Genomic DNA, 26168 nt, shown 5'->3' on the forward strand with positions numbered 1-26168 from the left:
TGCCTCCTGGAATGCCTTATACCTCCCTATATGCCACTCTGCCCCATAATATGCATTTTAACCCCCTAAATGCCAGAATGGGATATAGGGGTATAAGGCATTTCTGGAGGCAGAGTGGCACATAGGGGGTCAAAAGGCATACCATGGGGCACAGTGGCATATAGAGGGTTAAAAGGCATATCATGGGCCACAGTGCCATATTGGTGTGGCAAGCCTGGGGGCAGATGTGCGTAACTGGGGGACAGGTTGGAAAATACAAGAAATAAAAACCAAAAAAAAATATTTTTCTCAATCATAGCTTTTATTAAAAAAAATAGTTTACACGAATTAACATTTACTGGTAAAACTTTTTTCCTTTGGGGTCGTCTTATATTCAGGCTTTTTCTTTTTTTCCTAAGTTAATATTCAGATTATGATCAGGGTCGTCTTATAATCGAGCAAATACGGTACACTGACTTTTACTACTAATGGTGCTGTAGTAAGCTAGATTTAATATATACACGTTACAGTACAAAATCTTTAGGTGTAGCACAGAAGGCTGGAGCGGTCACAAAGGTAGTACTGCCATACTAGGCTTTCTCCATCAATCTCTCTTAATTAACACTTTCAATTATTAAAGGTTTGGACCACTACATGCAGGGCTGGTGCAAGGATTTTTGCCACCCCTGGCTCCACCCCCACAAGCCCCCCCCAACTGGCTGAACCGCCCTAGGCGGGCGCCTACTTTGCCTACAGGTGGCGCCGGCCCGGACTACATGATAAGTACATTTATACTATGTATATGTATATAGGTTCAATTGAATTTGTCTTTAAAGTTATTTGCAGAACCTAAAATCTATTCATGAACTTTAATGCTAAATATACCTTCAACAAGTGATTTATCATGTTGGGTGAAAGAACAGAGGCACATCCAGAGGTTACCTCTGGATAATCTTGTATAGAATGGAAAATATTTTGAGTCACGCATAATCTGGGATCGTTTCTTGTTTATTTCTAAGTGATCTGTGTAGGCTCTCTATCACATACTGCTAGGAAAGGCTGTTTAGGCGCTGAGGGGCCCTGCACTGCAGCGAGTTACAGTGCTAAAGCTGAGATTTCTTCACTTTCCTCCTATCTCTGTTAACGGGTTTGCAGACAGTCAGAGTATTACTGGTGCAGATTTAACTGAATTAAGGAAAGTGATGAAACTGATTTGTTTCAGTGTTTTACTTGCAGCAGCTGTCTGTAATTGTCCCCATTCTTATTATGCAAGGGACAGCAGTACTGTTAGGGCTTCTGATTCCCCCCTTTTGGAGGCATTAGATACAGTGGTGTGAAAAATAAAGTACACCCTCTTTGAATAGTATAGTTTTATCTATAAAAATATAATATTATGTGTTCCTTAGCAGGTCTAAAATTAATCAAATTTCCTTGATTAATTGACCATCAGCAAGTGTGACCGCCTCTATAAAAGCCAAACTTTTAGCATGCTGCCGGTCTGGAACATTCAGGTGTGCCAAGGAGGGACAATAGCAATTATTTTAGAGAAGTCATTGTTGCTGCCAATCAATCTAAGAAGGGTTATAAGGCCATCTCCACACCATTCCAAGCCAACATAAAGAACACTCCAGTGACCTGTCTGTTAACAGAAATGTAGAAATAACAAGAAGTCATCCTCTGAGACTGAAAGAGCAAAGATTTATTCACAAAGGAAGGGATTATTTACAGTAGGGGCAATAAAGGTATAGAATTCACTACCAAGAGAGGTGGTACTATCAAATAAAATGGATGCCTTTGAAAATGATATGGGTGCTTTTAGAAAAGCAGAACATGCAAGGCTGTAAACGATGGAATAAAATACATTTATATTCTAAAGCTTCTTGATCCAAGGAGAAATCTGATTGCCTTTTGAATTTACATAGTTACATAGTTATATAGGCTGAAAAAAGACATGCGTCCATCAAGTTCAGCCTTTCCTATATCTGTTAATTTGTTGCTGTTGATCCAAAAGAAGGCAAAAAAACCCCGGCTTCGCTCTTTCCAATTTTGCACTAACCAGGGAAAAAAATTCCTTCTTGACCCCAAAACGGCAGTCAGATTCCTCCTTGGATCAATAAGCTGTTTCCCCATAATTAAAGATTATATCCCGAATATTATGTTTTTCCAAGTATCCATCCAGTTGCAGTTTAAACGTCTGTGCAGACTCAGATAAAACTACCTCTGCAGGCAGAGAATTCCACATCCTTATTGTCCTTACTGTAAAAAACCCTTTCCTCTGCTTTAGTCTAAATCTCCTTTCTTCCAGTCTAAACGCATGACCACGTGTCCTATGCATAGTCCTGTTTATGAACAGATTTCCACACAATGGTAGTAGGATTTCCCTAGGTGGCAAAATTATAAGAAATAGATGAATTGTTTTTTTTTTTCTTTCGGATCAAAAGCAGGAAGGCTACATAGACGAGTTTAACTTGATGGATTTAGGTCTTTTTTCAACCTTAATTACTATGTTACGGTTTATATTGTTAGTTTTGAGTCCTTTTGTAAGTTCCTTTTCCTTTGGTGTACAAATAAAATTCTTTAATTTCTTCATTTTGGCAGCATACTCCAAAATCTTCCATCGACCTGTTATATTTTTACACATTATTCTTGTGCTATATTGTAATAAAATAGTAATGTTTTATAGGCAATTTTAACTTAATGTATTTTTAAATTTACATTAGATTTTGAGAATGTCTTCCAGGCAAAGTTAAACACAACATATATTATGCTTCATTGGTCAGTGTAAAGGCCTTTAAAAGTAACATGCCCTGCTCACTTATATGTGTGGCACAGATATCTCAAAAAACTCCTATGGAGTGAAGAGTACATGTTTTTAAAGTCTCTTTACAAATCATTGGACGTTAATAAATTTCACTCATTGTTTCTGTAGGTAACATCACTAGTTCTTATAAACGGGCAAATTGCAAAATGCTGTCTTTAGAATACGACCATTATTGTATTTTAAAAGATTTAGTATTGTAATACTAAATTTTCCTAACAAAAAAAAAATTAAGCATCTATATACACATGAAAAGATGGCACCCATTGTTTTATTATGGCTTTGTTGTTTGGTAAATCAAAGCATACTCACTACTCCAGGAGTTTAACATTGCAAATCTGTGATATCACTATGCATTATAAAAACACCCAAGTTACTGGACTCATCCTTCACTGTCCCTTGTAAGTCTTCTTATACAGATAAATACTGTGTTTCAGTGAAAATGTGGTATATGTTAAAAAAAAAGATGTCCCCGTTTCTACAAAACCAATTTTGACACTCTATATTTACATCATTTAGCCCGATATGTCCAATTCAAAGTTAAATAACTGTCCATGAAGAGTATACCTGGATCTCTGGAGCTATACTGTACTGCCGACAAATGTATGGTTGGTCTGTCACTTCAAACTTCAAATATGATATATTAAGTGTATGTAATTGTTTATTAAGTATTCAGTTGGTGCTCAGGAAAGATGAAATAATTTCTGTCAAGAGGATTTACAGAAATGATGGATTTCAAATGCAGTGATTAGTGACAGCTCTGCTGGGAACAGGTCTCATTTCCATTGTTGGTTGTTGATGAAAAGAGAAGGTATTGAGACTGTGTGAGTCAGCAAAGGAGGCTATCAGAGAAAAATTGACAAACTGTTTAATTTGTAAGTTTATAAGGCAAGTGCGTCAAACACAATGTAATTTGCATTATGACTAACAAAAAGGATCCCCATCGCTGGATTTTAGCCAAACTACACACTCACGATATTGCTTTCATTTCAACCAACAATTGCAATATGTCCTGTACAATAACTATTAAAACCAAATTAAAAGTTTTTATGTAAAGGGTATGCTTTGAAAATGAATGGAAGAAATGGGAAAAAAGTCATTATAACTATTGAAAGTATAAAAACAGAATCACAAAGTAACTCAAGATACATTTGATAAAGATAGTCAAAGCAATTATTGCCAGCAGCAAAAATGCAAAATGTCATAAGGGGGAGTAAGACTTTGTGAATTCATGATGTTGGAAGTAGATGGGGTATAATATAGATGTTACTAGGCATGACATTATAACACAATCATGCAATATAGGGGAGAAGTTATGCAACATCAAAGCTCTGTCTGCAGTTATCATTTCTTATGTTAGACTGATTTGGGGGCTCCCTTCATATTTAATATTTGAGTACAATATGTAATGTATTGCTTTTAATATGTGTGCAAATTGGCCTAATATAGTGGGGTTTTTTTATTTAACATATGAAGACCTACTTAGCTAGCCGTGTACTAGCTGGGTCAACAAATTTGGTTTGGATCTACGACTCAGCCAAAAGATTTAAGAGACAAATGTTTTTATTTTCATACAAGAATGTGTATTGTTTATTGGGGCAATACAACATAAAACTTTTGTTCAGTGCTGCACAACTTTGTACTGTACTGAAGTTAACCCCTTCATGACAAGGGGTGTTTTACACCATACAGACAAGCTTGTATCTTTAATCATTATTCTTACACACACACACACACACACTAACACCATACAGTAGCAGAAAAACACATGCTAATGTATTATGCTCACAAAACACTAACACCTTACAATAACACACACACACACTAACATTATACACACATGCTAACATCATACACTAATACACACAATACACGCTGACATATACACGCATGCTAATTCCATACTGTAACAACAAAACCATACACTCCAATGCTACTCTTATACACAAGCACACACTATCCAACAACATACAAACACCATTATATATATATATATATATATATATATATATATATACATACATATACACACACACTCTACTAAAACCATGCACACATACACACTCAATCTGGCACTACAACACAGTAGAAAAAAAGATGTAGAGATAAAAAATAGGATCATACGTGTGCAATCTGGGTGCTAAGCCATTCCTATTTGTGTAATCTGGGTGCTGAGCCAGTCCTATTTGTGCAGTCTGGGTGCAAGGGCTGGTCTTTGGGTTGTTTGAACTGTGACCTATGCCTCCAATTTAGGCTTTACGTGTATTATTTCATGCTGAGTTTGTTTGTTATTCTTTCGTTAATCTATATCTGCAAATGCAGGGTTTGTATGTCTTATTCAGTCTAGCTGTACCTTCAATGCTGTGTTTGCATGCTTTTATTTAATCTACCTGAACTGCAGGGAGAGGAAAAAGACGTGTAGAACAGCGAAGGGTGGGGACATTGTTTTGCCAATTTTTGCTTATACATTATTCGCACTAAATGTTAGGCTATAAAGATGTGATCAATAGAAGCCCTATCTTTAATACATATAAAAATATGATTTGCGTGGGTGTAACCATCATAAAGGGAAAAGATCTCCAGTCAGCTTATGCAATACATTTTATGGACAAAGGTATTAGGACACCTGACCATTACACCAACAGGGACTTTTACGACATTGTATTCTAAATACATAGACATTAATATGTTGTTGGTGCCCCCTTTGCAGCCATTCCTCTGGGGGAGCCTATAGCGCGTCCCTGTAGGAATTCTTGCCTGTTCATACAAAAAAAACCATTTTCTAAGGTCAAGTACTGATGTTGGACAAGGTGGCATGGGTCACAATCTCCATTCTTCTTCATCCCAAAGGTATTTATCGACCTTGCTTTGTGCACAGTCATGCTGGAGTAGAAAAGGGCCATCAACAAACTGTTCCCATGAAGTCGATAGCATTCAATTGTCGAAAATGTCTTGGCATGCAGAAGCATTAAGATCTTTCTTCACTGGAAGCAAGGGGCCTAGCTCAACCCCTGAAAAAACAATCTCATACCATTATCCCTCTTCCACCAAACTTTACAGTTGGTACAATGCAGTCAAGCAGGTAAAGGCCTCCTGCACTCTGCCAGACCTAGAGTTGCCCATCAGACTTCCAAACAGGGAAGCATGATTCAGCACTCCATAGAACACATTTCCACTGCTCCAGGGTCCATTGGTGGTGTTTTACACCACTTGATCTGAAGCTTGGCACTGTACTTAGTTACATGAGGCTTGCATGCAACTACTCAGACCATAAAAACCCATTCCAGTTTTGGGGCCGATTTTAATGCCAGTGGAAGTTTGGAACTCTTCAACTTGGCGACTTTTACACACTACGTGCCTCGGCACTCTGTGACCCCACATGGCTTCCACTTAGTGGCTGAGTTGTTGCTGTTCCTAAGCACTTCAACGTTCCAATAATACCACTTGCAGTTGACCGTGGAATATCTTGCAGGTATGAAAATTCACAACCTGACTTATTGCAAAGGGGGCAAAATATCACAGCATCATCCTTGAATTCACTGAGCTCTTCAGAACAACCCATTTTTCCACATGGCTTTTAAATGCAGACTGCATGCCTAGGCATTTATTTTATAGACATATGGGAACGGGTCCGAATTAAATAATTAAGAGCTCAAGAAAGCCGTGAAAGTGTTGTGGTCAGAAGAGACCAAAATCGAGCTATTTGGCATCAACTTGACTCGCTGTGTTTAGAGGAGAAATGCTGATTCCAAGAACACCATCCCCACCGTCAAACATGGAGGTGGAAACATTATGCCTTGGGGGCGTTTTTCTGCTCTGGGACTTTGGTACCTCAAGTCCCAGAGCAATTTTGCCATTTTTGCGCTATGTCGGTTCAGCAATTCTCTTTTCCTGTGAATAGTGTACCCATGTAAACAATATATTGTTTTTTTTCAAGGAGAGATAGAGCTTTCTTTTAATACCATAGTTGTAAAAACTAGCGAAAATTCGAAGAAAAAAAAACCACCTACTTTTTTTTTTTTATTTTCCCTCTGAATCCTCACAAAATTAGGTAAAGTGATGGAAAATCCCCTCCAAGTTTATCAATTCAGATGTACTGATTTCAGAAATACCCAATTTATATATATTTTCCATACTTTCCCAGCACCAGAGAACATACTATAAGGTGTACATTTTTTGTAGAATTTTTATGCGTATGGCTTAACGGGTTTGGGGGTTGTGAACAGGGGCAGGAGGGTTATACTGGGTAGATGTTATGCTAGGGCAATGGGATGTAAGGTTTTTTAATTTTTTATTATTTTTTTGTATTTTATATTAATCAAATAACAGATGATAAGCCCCCCCTCCCCTGCCACACAACATTGAATTCTATGTGTCGTTTTGCTCAGAAATGTTTACGACTTGAGAAAGGGAGAAGAGCTCGTCATTCCAAAATTCCGTTAGTCCAATAAAAAAAAAGTTATTATCACAAGATACTTATTCCATCTGTTATTTGATATTGACACCACTGGACTAATACGGCTACAACCTCTACTATATATATTTTTTTAAATGGTCCGCTTAGGGACCTCCTGAACATGTTATTAATGCCAGTAATGTCACAACGACATCACTTAGCTCACTATTATTTTTTTTTGATTATTATTTATATTAATTTTAATTATTTGAATAACCGTTTTTGGGTTTTTTTCAGGAGGGGAGGGGGGTGAGAGACATGGTTTCTCACTCCCCTCCCCCTGCAGGGGATATCCTGTCCACCGATGAACTTCCGGGTTATATCAGCAGCGATGCAACCCGGAAGGGAATGCGCGATCGGGCAGTTTAAAATGTAACAGCTTTCCCGCTTTCATGCCGGAAGCTGTTACATCAGATCAGACAGCAGAAAGCCAGCGATGCCGGCTTCTGCTGTCAGGGGGAGTCCAGGCTGTCAAACGACAGCCTGATCTCCCGTGCAGCAGCAGGGATGCGTCCCTGACTCTGCAAGAAGGGCTGGACGAACCGGTACGTCCACAGGGGATTGAAGGGGTTAAGGTCCTGGAGCGGCCTAGCCAGTCTCCTTGCTAGAGGGAGCTGAAGGTTCGAGTTGCCAAGCATTAGCCCCAAAACCTTAATGACTTGGAAAGGATCTGCGAAGATGAGTGGGACAAAATCCCTCCTGAGATGTGTGCAAATTTTTGCATTTGTGAGGTCAGGTATTTAGGCAAGAAGGCCTGGCTTGCATCAATGTATCCCAAAGGTAGCCAATGGTGTTAAGGTCAGGACTCTGTGTAGGTCACTTAAGTTCCTCCACACCAAGCGTACCAAACCATGTGTTTTTTACCTTGCTTTGTGCACAGTCATGCTGAAACAGCCAAGGGCATTCCCTAAACAGGTGTAACAAAGTTGGAAGCATACAATTGTCTAAAATGTTTGTGTATGTAGTTGCATTAAGAATACCGTTCACTGGAACTAAGGGGCCCAAACTTGGAAACAAGTCCCAGACCATTATTCCTCCTCCACCAAACTTTACAGTAGTTACTATGCATTCCAGTAGGTAGTATTATTTTGCCATCTACCAAACCCATATTTATTTATCAGACTTCCAGACTACCGCTGATCATGGTGTATAATTTCCATTTAGATTATAACAGACCGTACAAAATGAGCTCCTTATACTGTTTTTAAAAATAATGCAATCTATATACAATATATAAATTGTAACAAGGTGCGGGGTGTTGTTGTGGAAGGGGTATACATTCCCCCTCGATTTTGCAGGGTTTTATATGACATATAGGGCAGGCTGGTGCTCCGCCCCGCAGTTTACATGCACCTGGAGTGACACAGGATCCAGGCCAGGAGTTTAAGCCGACTCCAATGCACTGGTCAGCTGCAGGTAATTAGCTGCACTGGCTGCAATATAACCTGACCTGTTGGACAGAGGAAAGAGAAGAGAGAGTTTGTTTGGAAGCAGCAGGGCTTGCTTTGCACAATAGAGACCATCAAAAAGGTTGGTGGGATTACATTTTGTTTAGTTTTGGACCCTGAGTAGTGAGGGGAATTATATGTTAGTAAGCGCTCAGACGAGCTAGGCTTTTGTTTGTAGGGAATTTTGTGTGCTCTGAAATTCTGTATATAGCTGCATACGTGGACTGCAAATAAACCGTGATTGATTACCTAACTGAGATGTGGCGTTAATACCCTAGAGGACCGTGCTGTTAGGTACCCTGTGTGGGTGCAGGATCACAATATGTACTACACAATTGCGTGAAGAAGCACTGAACCAGCAAGAATACAGTATTTCATTGTGTGAGCCTTTGGGGCAAAATGTCAAAGGTCACCTCAAGTGCACACATTAAGGATGTGGTTGCATGACATTCTATTATAACAAACCAGCAGACCAAACATGTTTAGCCCTTTTTGCCTCTACAATTGACCGTAGTTTTATTATTTAAATTTCTGTAAATACTAAAATTAGTATTGTAATATTCTTTTCTACCCAAATTTTTTTTCCGTGTGCATCTAGCTACTATGCTCATTTTACGTTCAAAAAAGATTTTTCTTTCACATATGAATGGTGACAAAGTCCTTTCTTAGTGCTGTTTGAGCTGCAACGGTGACGTTTGCTCCACTATATTCTGCAGTGCTGTGCAATGGGTAAACAGGACATAAGTAGTATATAATATATCGATTAAAAGTAACAGGAAGGGGCCCCTGCTCTAACAAGCTTACAATCTGGTAGGGATTTTGCTGAATACCCGATAAAAGCCCAGTGCATACTTCATTGTAGTGGCATTAAGAAGATAACAGGCTTTAATTTGTGTGTGTATATATGTATATTGCATATACACACTTATAATTAAACTATTTATACAATACACCCAATTTCAGATTTTTTATTTTTATTTCTACTAACGTGATCTGCTACTATTTGATTTGGTTATCCCGCCAGCTCAGAATGCATCTGCTCACAGATTGCAAAAGTGCCTTTGTATGCAACACAACTGCATGTGATACTGTGTTTCAAAGCAATATATTTACCAGGTCATGTGATATTAACTTACCAGTCCATTTTATGCAGATGAGCGCATTATACATTGTACAGCACTGCAGAATACGGAGGCAAATCAATAAGTCGTAAAGTACACAAAGTTTGTCTCCACTTTTTAATTTGCTGCCCGTTTTCTAGCATCTCAAATTATTCCCATTCCTCCTTAGTCAGTACTGGGCAGCAGATGTCAAGAGCGGCGCTGGGGACATACGAGGCATCATAAAGCTCCTAAAATCTTACAGCTGGTATCAAAAACTTTTGTTAAGTTACATTAACTGCTATGGATATACAACCTGTCCCGGTTGCATAAAAGAAAACTTGCATACATGTGTTAACGCTGCAGTAAAAGGGATTTAGGATTAAAATAAAACATTGACATGTTTAGTACTCAACCATGAGAAGTATACTCTTACACCTGAAAGAGCGACCAAGGACAGAGAACTTCATTTACTGCAACTCCATATTGGCAAGCAGACTATTACAAGCGTGCGATCATCTCACAAAACATCACCCAGTCACCACCCTTCTTCTTCTGAAATATTCTGTCAGTTCTTCCACAAAATAATTACAACTTGATATATTAAGCCATAATCATACCATATAGAAACATGGAATTTTACAGCAGATAAGAACCAGTCGGCCCACCTAGTCTGCCCATTTCTTTCCTGGTGTAAGGGATTCAAACCTCATCAGTCCTTGATCTTGTCCCCAACCCATAGTTTTAGGTCTATCCCACACTTACATTTTGCTCACTGTATCAGTCTCCACCACCTGCTCCATTAATCTACCGCTCTTTCAGTAAAGAACTTCCTTACATTACCTGAGCCCTCTAGTTTTAGACTATGACCGCATGTTCTAACATTTCTTCTAACAAAATACTTTTCCTCCAAGCTATCCATAGGGAACATCCTTTAACCTTTTCTGATAATTTCTCCCCTGCAAACCATTTACCATTTTTGTAGCCCTGATCTCTCTCCAATGTGTCAATATCCTTCTGGAGATGGGGTCTCCAGAACTGTACACAATACTCTAGGTGAGGCCTGACCAGAGATCTGTAAAGTGGCAGAACCATCTTCCTCTTCCTGGTACTAATGCCTCTCGCTATACATCCCAGCATCCTGATAGTTTTCCGTAGCGCTTTATTGCATCAGAAATAACTAATCCTAAATCCCTCTCTACCGCTGTCACTGAAAGAACAGTGTCCTCTATGCTATATTCTGCCTTGGAGTTTTAAGTCCCAAGTGCATTATTTTACATTTACCAACATTAAACTGCAGCTGCCGCACTGTCAACCATTCTTCTAATTTACCGTATCTATCGGCATATAACACGCACTTTTTATGAAGCTGAAACCCTACCTGCATGTTATACGTCGATAAATCCTAGAGCTGCACAATCTTCCCCTGCACAGCTCTATCGCGCGCCCTCTCGGATGCCAGGACCCAGGTGATGACGTCACTCCGGCCCCGGCATCAGCAGAAAAAGTAAAACTCTGGAAGATAGAGGACCCATACCAGATCTCCCAAAAGGTAGGGAGTAATATATAAAATTAATGTGTGTGTGTGTCTGAGTTTTTATTATTTAAACTTTTTTACTCAAATTTCCTTGTTAAAATGAGGGTGCATGTTATAGACCAGTGCGTGTTATATGACGACAAATACAGTACTTAATTTATATAAGAAAGCAACACATTGGAAAATACCCACATCTCAAATTATTCCCATTCCTCCTCATTTAGGACTGGGCAGCGGATGTTAAGACCAGCGCTGAGTATATACGAGGCACCAAAAATCTCCTAAAATCACTTGGTACCAACCTTTTTTATGTTACTTTAACTCCTATGGGTGTATAATCTCTCCCGGTCGCTAACATAGAACCAGACAGCAGATAAGCATCCGGCCCCATCCAGTTTACCTATTTACCTGCTTCAAAGACTCTGTATAGTTGGCCATTGGTCTTAGGTTCAAGATAACCGGACGCCTATTACATACATTAAATTTCCTTACTGCGTTAACATCTACCACTTCAGCTGGGAGGCTGTTCCAATGATCTACCTTTCAGTAAAGCATTTGCTCTCCAGTACTAAACCCTATGTAGCGTTTTCCTACCCTAAATAGCCATCATGAGATCATAAGCTGTGCCAAGCCAAAGGAAACACAGTCTCTGTAACCCCAGTTAGGGGAGGGGATGAAGGACACACGAGAGGGGGCATAGAATTACCCCACATTAATGTGCAAGAAAATAAATGCCAATACAATCCAACCTCCCCGAGATCACAGTCCCGGCGCCCACAAGTGCTTCTAGAACATACCCCGCATCTATTAGCATCCTAAATAACCTCCACCCAGCGGCAGACGTTACAGCAGCGCTGGGGCAGGCAGCTACTCACTTGTGGAGCGCTCACAGCACCCGGCTCCGTCTCTCTAGTTAGTAGGGAGCGCTCTCCAAACCCTATAAAAGTCTACGTGACTGCCTCTTCCCCGCTTCCTCATCTTCACCACACCCAGCAAGCCCAGGTGAGAGAATGTTGTTCCACCTGTCTGTCTCTCCCCCCACCTCCCCTGTCACACGGGCGGACCGCCTGCTGGTCACACGGGCGCACGCCCCCCGCCCCCCCAAGCTTAAATGCCGTAAAGCGACGCACTTCCTGTGAAGGAGGGGCTTCCAGTCTGGGACCGGCGTTATTGGGCATACTGTCGCACACTCTGAAGAGAGCAGAGTAACGATGGCGGGGTCCGGGAACAAGTCTGTGCTCTTCGTGTGTCTGGGTAAGCGGACACTTGCCGGGAGGGGGGACTCTGGCCCTTCGAGTGTTTGGGGATTAGTGATTGAAACACGCGCTGGGACCGGGAATCCTGATTGGTCGAGCAGGAGCTATGCGGCCCTTTAGCTGTGGGCAGACTACAACTCCCATGACTCTCGGGGTTGTGTTGCCGCGGCCTTCTGTGCATGACCCCCGGCATGGCTTGCTTGGTTCCAGCTTCCAAAGGTCATAGTGCCGGCTATAGCAAGATGACAGGTTTTCCGTCATTGGTTTGCAAGTTAAGTGCATTTATATGAAAGTACAGCAGTGAAGTCTGTTCTAAAAGAAGGCGAAATGTACGGAGTCTAAAACCAGAGGCTTAGCTGTCATGTGAATAATTTTCAGTTTACAGACAAGCTGGTGGAGAAATTGAACCGTTACCCAGCAGAAGTGGTAGAAGCTAATACAGTGATTACATTTAAGCACACAAGAGATGCATATAGCTGTCCTGGATCTAAGTCAAAGCCAAGGACTGCGATCTGCGTCTTTACATCAGAAAAATGGCCGGGCCAGATGGGCCGAAAGGGTCTTATCTGTGTTACTTATTCTTGCATTTTAGGGGCTTTCTCTGTTTCATTTAGAATATTATAATAAAAAGATTATATAATATTATTATTATAGAATGTAAATATATCCCAGACGGAGACTGTATGTGTATATATATATATATATATATATATATATATATATATATATATATATATATATATATATATATATATATATATATATATATATATATATATATATATATATATATACTGCTGTGACAGTCAGATATGTGTATGCTTTAAAGGCAAACCGTGGTATCCAAAACTTTCTGCTAAAAGAAGTGCGGCTTGTTGCTGGTTCCCATCGTGATCCGCTATTACATCATATTCCTGGATGGAGTTTTTTCTGGCAGTTATCAGTATAATGGTCAATGCGTTGGATTCACTGGGAATGTCCAACCAAGAGCAATAATTACATTTCTCAGCGTTTCCCTTCCTTTAAGATTAGACGTTGGTAACCGGGTATAAAATAGCCCTGCGATATAATGCGATGACCCTCATTGTAGCTCGTGTGCAACAGAAGGTGGAACCCAGCGATCCGCTTTGCTGCCTGTACCCCGGCTTCATGCAATGATGCGTCTACCAAGGATGGAGACTCGAGCTGCATCAATGTACTGGCGAGCCCGATCTGCATTTTAACCCATTAGAGACTCTCAAGTAGTTTAAAGCATTCTATGGACACCATTAATGAGACGCCTGTGTGGCAGGAGGGGTCGCTCAACTCTAAAGTTTGTCCAGAACCTGCAAATATGCGCAACGCAAAAAAAATTACAAACTAGGGGACTGCACAGCCTAAAAGCATTGTAGGCATATACATTCACACCCTATTTTGTGTACATGTTTTATACTTGGGTCCTGACTGCCTTTGCTTAAGCCGGAAAGCGTTGCCGTGTACAGCTCTTGCACTTTTGTTGATGTCGTTGACGTTGCACACGGTCCCGTGTATGTTCGTGTTTAGTTAGTATACGTGTTATTGGCTCCGGTACGCGTTTATCGTGGAAATAGGGCTGTTTATTTAAGGTATTATGAGTTTACCTTCCAAACACGACCTGTGTTTCTGCGCGGAACGTGTTCTTTTCCAAAGGGGTAGTAGGCGTTGCTGTAAAATGTCACGTGAACACGGTGACCTGGTGTGTAAAACCAATTGGTGTTACTTCATGGTTAGATTGAAGATGTTTGATTAGTAGGACACGAGTTGGATCTTGCGGCGTGCACGTGGATTACACGGCCGTCATGTTTTCTTGCTGTATATCCTGTTAATTATATTTAGTGATACGCAGATGTTTGCCCGGTCGTGCCAATTCCCATAGCGGCTGAAGAAGTCTTCATTCTCGTTTATAGTATGTCTTCCTTTGCGGCTAGCGCATTCCACATCTTTAATGTTCTTATTGTAAGGAACCCTTTTTTTGCTGCTTTAACTTTAAATTTCTTTCTTCAAGTCTCTTGTTCTTGGCACAGTCCTATTAAAAGTCATCTGAGGTTGGCTAGCATGGCCCCCCGTGTGTATTTGTCTAATGACATTGTATCTTATATTGTATTTTTATTGTTCTTTAGGGCTTTTTATCAATATGAAACATTTTTAAATATTTTGCTTTCTTTTAGGAAACATTTGTCGATCTCCAATCGCTGAAGCAGTCTTTCGGAAGTTGGTGACCGATGAAGGCCTCTCGCATCAGGTAAAAGGCTTCCTTTAACAAGCAGCGTTCTATTTTCAGTTAATTAAACTTTTTTTTTTCTTTTCTGATGTAGCCAAGGCTTGTCACTTTTGGGTCCCGATATGTCTTATCCTGCCGCTTGAAAACTGATATCGCAAAGGTCGGGACTCGGAAAAGAGAGAAGCTTCTTTGGGTCCATTTAGTTTTGTTTTGTTTTTTAAGTAAAGTATTAGCGTTTAATACCATGCCATGAATTTATCCAGGCATGGTGTCCATGTTGGGACACAATGAGTGCTTGTGACAAAAATCATCACTCACAATGGAGTCTATTCAATAAAGGGAACATTGTCAGGAGAGTTTTTTTTAACTATTGTTTTTGAAGTGCCAACACTAGTAAGTTTTGCATAATTTGGTGTGTAAGGAGAAATCTCATTCATTTAACTATACAGTCTACAGGGCCAGCCAAACTATAATGAAGTGAAGGAGCACAACACAAACACAACTCTCCTTAGTAAATAAGCACCTATGTCTTTGCCGTTGGTCAGCATGCATGTATAAGTAGCCCAGGCTAGTGTGTAAGCGAGGGAAAAGGACTGGCCACGGCACAAGTATCCTTTAAGAACAAAGTCGATTTTGTGATCTGTAAAAGACATCGTGGAAAAAACACATTGTTGGGATTTTGGGATGTCTGGAATAAGCCATTCACACTTTACCGTATTTGCCCGATTATTGGCCGCACCCTTTCAGTTTGGTGCTATTTTAAAGAAAAAAAAAATATTTTTAAAGAAAAACACATGAGTGAAATGGTTAAACAGTATTTTATCTAATATCCAGGAATACATGTGTTGTAACATTTTTAGTATCTATTATGCAGTTAGCATATGTTATATACAAACAGAAACTTGGAAAGCCAATAGCCATTTAATTCATAATGCACCTTACTTATTCATATGCATTCTGCCCCCTGACTTACCGATGCATTCCTAGAGGTCTCCCTCGTGCTTCGGGCTCCCTGGTGTCTAGTGGGGGCAGCTGGTGGACTTCTGTGCGATGCGCGTAGACAACCTCCGCTGCTGTCCACCACTTCTGCCAGACAAAAGTGTCGAGTAGCAGCACAGGTTGTCTACGAGCATCGCACAGACCTCCACCATCTGCCAGAGAGGAGGATCCAGGTCTCCTGCAGTGCTGCGGGGATCTGGATCCTAACGCTGCTGCTTAGCCTGGAACTGCATGTATCGCTAATCAGGTGACACGAATTGTGCATCCCTGCACTAAACCCTGATTATAGTCCGCGCCCCCACTTTAAAGACTTAAATTAGGGGGGGAAGAGTGCAGCCTATAATTGGGGCCAATACGGTAATTCCCTGCTGTACCATTCAGCAAAATCTAAAGTGATATATAAAGATTAATTTTACAAAAATCAGAAGTAATGGAAGAAATTCCTGAAATCGCTTCTCAACATTCTTATGCCTGCTATGGAGTTACATCTGCTGCTAGTTTTCTAAGTGGAAATATATTGCTTTTAGGTTTTGCTATTATCATAGATGCCTCTTCCATGAAAATCTGATTTAAAAAGACCCACCAACCACAACAAACATAACATACTTGCTAGTGATTTGGTGTATTTATAAATGTATTTCTTACCATTAACATACATTGTCATCAACGCATTTGCAGATGAAAGAAGAGATTTATAGAGTTGTATAAAGGCCTACAAAAAAAGCAAAACAGGATTTAATGAATGAGAGACTGTCTGGGACTGACTCACTTTTTTTTTTGTTTTGATTATTGTGATTTCTTTTGCAACTGTTTTTCCCAGGATTTATAGTTTTAAGCATTAACTGTTTGGTCATGATATGTCAAACTATTTTGTTTTATATATAGGGATAGACTTTTTTGACTTTTGTTTTTGGGGGTTATGCACTGGTACAAAAGTGGACAACCAAGATGTAGTTGCAGTCGGGCTTTGCGAACACACAGGTCCTAGCAGGCTGGCACCCCTATGAACCCTAACAAGTGGGAGAGAGCAGGATATCTGCTTCTGATTAAATTAGTCTTACTTGTTTGTTTCATGGTAAGAGGTCATCACTATGGTATGATGTCATATATCGGTTACCTCAGATTTTGAAGGGGCCACAATAGGAAAGGGGACGGATCATCTCTAAGCTATTATCAGTAGCTGCTCTCCCATGGGAATGTTATTGGAGCTTGCAGGGTCACGAATACATTCAAGCTCTGTTAACCTCATTCTTGCACCACCACCACCGACGAGAGCAGTATGGTGACAATGCCCACATTTCCTCTTTATAATGTGTTTTAGGACGTTGCCAATGTCCCCTATCATTTTACCTATTTGTGTGAATTCAGACCGTCTTAGATTGTGCTGTCCCTTTAATTAATATTTGCATGGTAGGGTCCCCTTAAATCTCCCTCCTGTATGATATGTTTTATTTTTCCCCTATTATATTCATGCTCCATTTTCTTCATGTACTTCTGCTTCTCACTTGTGTGTTCAGACCACCAGACTGCAAACATAGTTATGTCGTTGATGTTCAAAAAAAAATATATTTTTTAGTGCTCCATGTCTTATAAATGACGCTTTGATCCGTTTTAAATGAAGAGCGTTTAGGCTAATTGGGAAAATGTTTTGTTCTAGTGGAACATAGACAGCGCAGCGACATCTACTTACGAAATCGGAAACCCTCCCGATTACCGAGGCCAAAACTGCATGAGGAAGCACGGCATACCGATGAACCACACTGCGAGGCAGGTACGGTACCGCCACTTCATTCTCCATTGAAGCATGTCAATTGTTTTGTGTTGCAGTGGTCCGTAGACAGCGCTGCTACTTCCGACTGGAACGTGGGTTGCTCCCCAGATTCAAGGGCCCTAAACTGCTTAAAAACTCATGGTACCGAAACGACTCATAGAGCAAGACAGGTATAGGACGGCACGTTTTATTTTAAATTATATCATACTGGATTAATTTCCTCTGCCATGCTGGGTTTTGGTGTATACATATGGACGTATGGCAATTCACTTAATGAAGTGTGTTACCTGAATGTGTGTTCACTGAGTGATGCTTTAGTAAAGATAACACTTACGAACAGTCTAATGTCCCTGACATCCCCTCCAAAGAAGAATGCATGTTCAGAGTACTTTAATTTGCACAGAAAAGACTGCCTCCTCTTATTATTATTTGTTTTATAAAGCGCCATCAAATTCCGTAGCGCTGTACAATGGGTGGATAGGACATAAGTATGTAACATAACAAACTTATTTAGACAACAGGTGAAGAGGGCCCTGCTCAGAAGAGTTTACAATCTAGAGGTATAACAATGTACTATTTTATTCTGTAACTCATGAAAATGAAATCAACATACTCCTCTATGCTTCCACTATTCTCACCACTGATTGGCTGCTTGAAGCAGTTAGTCGGCGACAGGAAAGTGCTCTCATTCATAGCGCTTTCAACATATGTCTGTGGTGGTCTGGACAGACCCCTGCCCACAGCCCCCCAGCCAGCTCTGGAAGAGAGGAGATGTTTGGCGGAACACACCTCTTGCTGGGAAGGGGGGGGGGTCGCAAATACAATTTTGTTTGATTCTGCATTCTGTGCATTTGCCAAATGGACAACATGACAATTTAAAGGGACCACACAGCTACTGTGTGCTTTAAAGTTCATGTGATGGCAGTGTCCCATTAACAAACTTAAAGGGATGCTCAAACCATAGTTTATAACATTAAAGTACTTTTCTTTTCTTTTTTTTCTTTCTTCATAATCTGTTTTTCTATATATGTGTGTTTATCGGTTATATTGGCTCAGTCTACTGCCTCGTGGTAAATTAAATAATGTCCTGTGTCTGAGATGCCTTATGACTGATTAGTCATAAGTATTTCATTTTAATTTATAGTTTTTGTTTCCATACGTTTCTTTTGCAAATCAATTATATATCGAATCGATTTCATGTTTTGTGTTCTTTTGTTTGTTTCCCCCCCCCCACTACAGATTACAAGAGATGACTTCCTCTCTTATGACTATATACTCTGTATGGATGAAAGTAATTTAAGGTCGGTATTCAAATATTAACCCCCTTTTGTTTTAAAACCATGTGCCTAAATTATATTAAAATGTTTTGCAACGCTGCTTAATTCATGTACCTCCATAGTGCTGTCATCACAAGAATTAGAATTCGCTAAGAATAATTTACCCGATGTAGAGATCCTGACCTTAATTAGTGTTCTCTGAAATAAATGTCCCTCCTATACTTTGTTAAATGCTTTTATTTAAATGTCCATATCATATCTTTCATCCCTTTCCCATTTTCTCCAAGCTATACTTATTATAAAAAATATTATGTCAATAAAACATTTTTGCTCCTAAATTACCCACTTGTACAACTTTCTGTGTACTTTGTTTTTTAGAGACCTGAAAAAGAAGTGCAGTCAAGTGCAGAACTGTAAAGCTAAAATTGAGCTGCTTGGCAGCTATGACCCTCAAAAACGACTTATCATTGAAGATCCTTATTATGTAAGTTTTTCATATATATACCGTATTGGCTCGAATATAGGCCGCACTTTTTTCCCCCACTTTAAGTTTTTAAAGTGGGGGTGCGGCCTATATTCGGGCTCTAGCGCCCGACGCCCGGGACATGCAGTCCCGGGCGCCGGGCAGGCAGCGGGGTTAAGATACAGATCCCCCGCAGCGGTGCAGGGGACCTGCATCCTTCTCCCCGATACGCTCAGACAGCCTCCCCTGCCAGCACTTCCCACGGGGGGGGGGTGCCGGCACGGGAGGTTATCTAAGCGTTTTACCTCTGCCCACCCCCGACTTACCGGAGCAGACTCCCGGGTGTCTTGCGGGGCCGGCGGGAGACATTTACGCAATACGCGCATGCAACTTCCGGTACCGGAAGTTGCATACGCGTATTGCGTAGATGTCCCTCGCCGGCCCCGCAAGACACCCGGGAGTCTGCTCCGGTAAGTCGAGGAGGGGGGGGCAGAGGAGGACAGCGACAGCGGCAGCGTATCGCGGGGAGGGAGGACAGCGGCAGCGTATCGCGGGGAGGGAGGACAGCGGCAGCGGATCTCGGGGAGGGAGGACAGCGGCAGCGGATCTCGGGGAGGGAGGACAGCGGCAGCGTATCGCGGGGAGGGAGGACAGCGGCAGCGTATCGCGGGGAGGGAGGACAGCGGCAGCGTATCTCGGGGAGGGAGGACAGTGGCAGCGTATCTCGGGGAGGGAGGACAGTGGCAGCATATCTCGGGGGGGGGGGGACAGAATGGCAGCATGTTTTTTTTGGTGCTTTTTTAAAGAAAAAAAACTTTTTCTTTAAAAAAGCACCAAACTTTGAGGGTGCGGCCTATATACGGGGGCGGCCTATATCCGAGCCAATACGGTATATATTAAAAAAAAAAAAAAAAAAAAAAAAAAAATAAAAGACCAAGCATGAATGTTTTGCTTTTGTCAACCTCCCCTTATTACTTCTATGTAGAAAACTTCCACGGGAGCCTAAACTTCACCCCAGTTTTATTTCTGTACAAAGCCATTAAAGTAAATTCAATATTTTAAGGGCGGCTTTGATTTTATATAATATATATATTTTTTTTTTATTATTATTTCAGGGTCGTGATGAAGACTTTGAGACTGTCTACCAGCAGTGTGTTAGATGCTGTAAATCGTTTTTGGACAAATGCTCCTAGTGTTCATCGAATGTAACTCAAGATCAAATGCTGTTTACTGATACGCAATTTGCTGTTATTACAGTATATTAATCTTTTAATGTCCTATTACACCATGGAATAAGGCCTGCAGTGTACTTTTATATAATTATGTTCACAAAGTTTGTGTTGTGCTATTCAGCTCTACAGGATGTTAAACAATGCACACTTATTGTTTTCCTCAGGCAATGAACTCCATGTCTTGAAGTAAAATAAAGACATTTTAATTTATCGGGTTAATTTTTATTATTGATGTCATATATTTTACACAATTGTCTGTCACTACGGGTACTGTTATGGCTGAATTCCGTATGGCATTTTAGAACTGCCATCAATAACCAAGTCCTTAAATAACCAATAACCTTAAAACTTCTGACTTTCCATGGCATCGTTAAGTGTCCCAAAAAACTATCCTAACAGAATGGAAATTCATGTAGAAAGTAGTGTTGTGCACACAGCTACCTCACATTTCCTGATACAGGGGACTGCCTGTAAGGTAACCGAAAACACTGTCTGACCCCTGCTCAGATATTATGCAGCGTGCCTATGTTGTGTGCCCTGTAGAAAAAATATACAAAAACCTATGCATGTGGGGTATTTCTGTAATCTGGAGATACAGCTGAATACAGTTGCATGTAATCTCTGCAATCCTAAAGTTTGAAAAAAGCAATGAGAATGAACGTTACTACCCCCTTTACCAGGGATTGGTGACTAATGGAAATATATTTTTCCAGTTGATGTATTGTAATCAACTGAACTGACCATTTTCACAGTAAAAAAAAAAAAACACCTACTCAAGGAAGCATGCAATCTGTCCTCCTCATACCCACAAGCTAGATTTTGAAGGAAACCATCTATTCTCCCCTTGAGATATCCATGACACTGACTACCAACATGACACTACGACGAAATTCTCTTCAACCCAAGCAGCCCCTCAATCTCTGTCTCGTTCTCCCTCAACTTCCTAATATATTGTACGCTTGCAAGGGCTGGACCCTCTTCTTTCTGTACCACAATGTCTTAACAGACATTGTCTGTTATTGTCAATTATAATGCTGCTGTGTTATCTGCTTGTGCAAATCTAATACTTATAATAGCTTCTCAGTGTGAGAATTGTTCACACTGTGCGGGGCTTAAAATAACGACAAAGGAGAGGGAAAGGTGAGTGTGAGTGTGTGTGTGTGTGTGTGTGTGTATATATAGATGGATGGGGAGTGTGTAAATGTACGTAAGAGGGATGTGAGAGGAATTTAAGAGGGAAAAGAGAGGGAGCGAGAAGAAAAGAATGTCATTTTAAAAAAGGCATACATGCTAGTTATCAGTAAAACTTAACACCCTTCTGTATCCATCATGCCATGTATGGTTTGGTGTAAAAAAAATATTGTATTGTAAATAGTAATCTTGAAGACGGGTAACTTGTGGTTTCAAAGTTGTTTAACTACAATAATTGAATAATTGTCTGTTACACAACAGAGTAGGCTCTGTCAAAAATAACCGACAGTCTGAGATCATGGATGATCCTTAGTAGCCTTCCATACTGAGTGTTGTGTGTCTAGCTGCTAGCAAACGGTCAAATCTGCAATGTTCAACTGCGCCAATTTTGTGACCTACATTATTGATAGGAAAAAGGTGCAGTTTATCTATGGCTTACACTCACTAGAACCAATATTTTACCGTATTTTACTTGCATATGTATTGCATGGTAACATGTCACTCCAAGCACCAACAGTAAGAAAATAGCTTTGTCTATCCAGGTAGGGTGGGACTAATGCTATAAATCACTGGAACGCCCCTCCATACACACCATTGCTTATCCCTGCCCTCCACCAGGTAGATGAATAGGATATATATGTGGTTTGTTCTCAAGGTTCTGCCGTGGTCTGGTGTGGATTTGCCTCAATACCTTTTCCTGGTGGGGTGGAGGTCACTACATTACACTGGGATAATAGAGGAAGGGAGTTTTTACCTGGCTGTCCTTGGTGGGGCTTGTATGTTGTGGTGCTTTTCTTCCAAACAGATACAGGCTATCCACTCTTAGCCTGCAGACAGCAAAAAGTGAGGACATTTTTTGCCCTTTCCCAGGAACAGGATCTGGTTATTCCCTTAACTATGCATTCCCTTACGTATGGCCTATGTTTTCCATCCATTGCCCTTAATCACATGGGTAATCAAGAACACCAAGTTTTGATACTTTTTGTGTGTCTAGTCTGCCCTTAGCAGCTTTGATACCAAAAGCATGTGTTTTGGTTGCTGGTGGATCACATTTATGCTTTAGACCTTAATGACCCTGAGACGCTTAGTTTGGCTCCTGAAAGGGAGATCCTGTTGAAGAGAAGGCAGTCCTGGGAGGTGGTGGATGCTATACCCCAAAGCAGGAACAACATTTGGGAGATTTGGTGGGCATTCCTTATCTGGTGTTTGATGGACCAGCTTGGGCTATCTCTGTTAATCAGATCTTGGGCTTCTCGGAAAGGCTTATGCTTAGCTACCCTAAAAGTTCACTGGTAGATCTACCTACAGTCATTAAATACTATCTTGTGGAAGTAGACTTTATCCCACAAATCAATGGCAGATTACCCGTTAGACAAAGCAACGTTTGGGACATTAAACTGGCAGAGAATCTGTTTTTTTTTATTACTGCCACCTGCAGACTTTCTACAAGAAAGAGATCCCTGTCTCTTTCATCAAGGAGTCCCTATCTAATCTGTGATTTATTTATTTTTTTACTTGTCGTTGTAAAGTAGCGCCTTTAGCCACCCAATAAATCTACACCATTGTATATATGTAGCTCAATAATATCCAGGGTTTACTCATTACATTAAATGGAGTACCAGAAGGAGAGCTTGCAGCAGAGGTGTAATTTTAACTCCTCAAAATTATGCATTATCCTTCCAACTTTTCCTTTAGTAAATAGCCCCTTTTAGGTGGATCACTACTCGGCATCCAAGAAGTTACATGTTTTTTTTCTTCTTACAATGGACAGGTCAGTTTTCTAAATAATGAACAATAATGAAAAAATGGCCAAGGTCTGGTCAGTTTTTGTTAGACATGTGCTACAATGTATGATGGCTGTAGCTCATGTAATTGTAACATAGTAGTCACATAACTCTCCTCTCTGGTTAGGAATGAGTTATGCTTAACACCTTACTCCCGCAATACGTGATTAGACTAGCACCTGCATGTTGCAAAGGAAGATGAATGATAACTTGTGAAGGTTCGGGAAGAGTGATCTATTCTCTGGTGGGGGCCTGAAGCAATGAACACCCTCATGATCTGCTTCCAATTCTCTCAATTTGGAATAAGAATAACATATTGTACCTCAAAGTGCTGCTCAGTTACTATCGGTCATATCACACCCTGTCTGCTTAACTGAACAATTAGTTTCACAGTGTACGTGCCAATGCTGTTAACTGTATGACTGCCAAAGGTATAAAAAATGCATTTTTCATTTTTACTTGGCACACAAATCCTGTCTTTTAAAGTACATTAGTAGCACATTCAATGACACACTACTCTTTCCTTATAGTCTTTATTAAATAAGATAAGCTGTTTCCACAATGGATGAGCCCATTATTCTTGGTGGTTTCATTTTTCCAGCTTTTCTCCAGAAATCCAACGATGATTAGATAATGCTAGACTCTCAGCCATTAACAAGTCTCTGGAACTGCTGTTTTAGAGCAAAACCAGTAAGGTATAGACCAATGGTTTTCAAATCCAGTCATCAGTTTAGTTCTTCATTGTGTCCACATATCACTAAAAGTCATTCACTGAGTCACTGGCAGATCTACCCATAGTAATTAAATACTATCCTTTGCAAAAGGGCCAATAGACTTTTTCCTGGAAATCAGTGGCAGATTATCCATGCCACACATCCATTATCATACTAGGCACATGTCTAGTGGCCATCAACCTGTCGGCAGTACCCATTGCTCTAATGGATAATCTGCCCCCCACACCAGCCAAATGACAGTAGCTGCACTGCCCAGGCTTCTGTAGCCAGCAGTTGCTTTTTTTGGTAGCATGACCACACACTGCATACATGGCAGCTTCCACATGTATGCATGAGAAGAGCCACATGTTGCAGAGGTAAAGGGTTTTGGGTGCATGTGTGTGCACATCTAGGGAGGGTTGGGGCATGAGGGAGCTAGCCAGGTACTGCCAGAAATGTTAGGGGAACTTGAGGCCTGGGGTTAGTTACAGAAAATAGAATGCTACTCAGGGTAAATACCGTAATATAATCATAGTTCGTAATTACTGTGCATTTGTCTTGAATACATATATTAACTCAAAAGTGAGATTTGAAAATGAGCCAAGAGAGATTCATTCTAGTTAAGCGCCAATGACTATTATCTACCGTAATGATGTCCTCAAAGGACTCCTATAGGTTTACTGTATAGCCTATATCCTTGGGTTTTCCCAGTTGTTTTCCAATTGTTACATGGATAACAGCAGAACCATTGATTTTTATTTTACATTATTTAGGTAAGGTTGATGACGGGTAGTGACTGAATATGTAATGTGACTAGGGTGGGATGATGGACAAATACGGAACATATGAAGTGTGTGCCTACAGAGAATGGGTTGGTTGTCAAAGTCATATTGACTTTATATAGAAATGACAGAATATTCAGTTGGGATGAGTGATCAAGATATTAAAAGGGACTGGTATGTTAGTTTAGAATAATGATAGTATGACGATAAAAGATACTGGGATGGTGTTGATGGTTTGTGACAATGTGTATAGCATATGAGAAAGGGATTTCTTGTAGTAGACAAGGTCACAGATTGTGAGGTATAAGTAATGCATTTGGTATGGTAGTGAAACATACAGTCAGACAGGGGCTGCTATTCAAATGCCTTTGATTAATTAATCATCAGCAAGTGTGACCACCTCTATAAAAGCCATAGTTTTAGCAGCTTGCTGGTCTGTGGCATTTAGGTGTGTTTTAACACAATGTCAAGGAGGAGGACAATGTCGGCAATGATCTAAGAGAAGCCTCTAAGAGGAAAACCTCTTTCCTCTAAAAAGAACATGGCGGCATGGCTTAGGTTTGCAAAATTGCATTTGAACAAACCACAAGACTTCTGGAACAATGTCCGTTGGACAGACAAGACCAAAGTGGAAATGTTTGGCCATAATGCATAGCGCCATGTGTGGCGAAAACCAAACGCAGCATATCAGCACAAACACCTCATACCAACTGTAAAGCACGGTAGTGAAGGGGTGATGATTTTTGGCTTGTTTTGCAACCACAGGACCTGGGAACCTTGCAGTCATTGAGTCAACCGTATACTACTCTGTATACCAAAGTATTCTAGATTCAAATATGAGGCCATCTGTCCGACGGCTGCTAAAGGTGGTTTTACAAGCTATTTTATATTTAAGCCATTTTGGCTTTATTTATGTTGAATACATCATGACATGGTGAAATATAGCATGTGTTGTTGTTCATCTGAGGTTGTATTTACTTAATTTGTAGACCTGCTAAGGAACAGATGATTGTTAATATGCCCTGATAACCAGAGAATTCAAAGCAGGTGTACTTTCTTTTTTACACAACTGTAAATGGAGTCACAAATGTCATCCGATTATGAAATTTAAGTAAATGGGATA

General features: G+C 40.5%; 2 protein-coding genes across 3 annotated transcripts in view; one reads left to right on the top strand and one right to left on the bottom strand.

Moving 5' to 3' along the window:
• SH3YL1 (SH3 and SYLF domain containing 1) overlaps window positions 1–12361 on the bottom strand; it is a 51520-nt gene extending 39159 nt beyond the window's left edge. The window contains exon 1 of the mRNA XM_053461020.1: window positions 12214–12361. Within this exon, the coding sequence (XP_053316995.1) occupies window position 12214 (1 nt within the window). The 5' untranslated portion in view covers window positions 12215–12361. The remainder of the gene's footprint in view (window positions 1–12213) is intronic.
• A 102-nt stretch (window positions 12362–12463) lies between these two features.
• Window positions 12464–20785, top strand: ACP1 (acid phosphatase 1). Of its 2 annotated transcripts, none has more exons than XM_053459746.1 (6): window positions 12464–12592; window positions 14781–14854; window positions 17490–17603; window positions 18843–18904; window positions 19259–19364; window positions 20459–20785. In XM_053459746.1, exons 1-6 carry the CDS (start codon window positions 12550–12552, stop codon window positions 20534–20536), a joined length of 477 nt encoding a protein of 158 aa, XP_053315721.1. In that variant the 5' UTR covers window positions 12464–12549; the 3' UTR covers window positions 20537–20785. The 2 variants fall into 2 exon arrangements, with proteins under 2 accessions (XP_053315721.1, XP_053315722.1); XM_053459747.1 differs by lacking the exon at window positions 17490–17603 and adding an exon at window positions 17660–17773.
• The last annotated feature ends 5383 nt before the right edge of the window (window positions 20786–26168 follow it).

The sequence above is a fragment of the Spea bombifrons genome, chromosome 3, assembly GCF_027358695.1.
Source record: "Spea bombifrons isolate aSpeBom1 chromosome 3, aSpeBom1.2.pri, whole genome shotgun sequence".
Taxonomy (NCBI): Eukaryota; Metazoa; Chordata; class Amphibia; order Anura; family Pelobatidae; genus Spea; species Spea bombifrons.

Excerpts from the sequence above, each read along its gene's own strand:
- ACP1 (XM_053459746.1), top strand. The coding sequence starts at position 12,550 with ATGGCGGGGTCCGGGAACAAGTCTGTGCTCTTCGTGTGTCTGG. Across the intron at positions 18,905-19,258 it reads ATGGATGAAAGTAATTTAAG|AGACCTGAAAAAGAAGTGCA; the intron begins GTCGGTATTCAA and ends TTTGTTTTTTAG. Across the intron at positions 19,365-20,458 it reads TCATTGAAGATCCTTATTAT|GGTCGTGATGAAGACTTTGA; the intron begins GTAAGTTTTTCA and ends TTATTATTTCAG.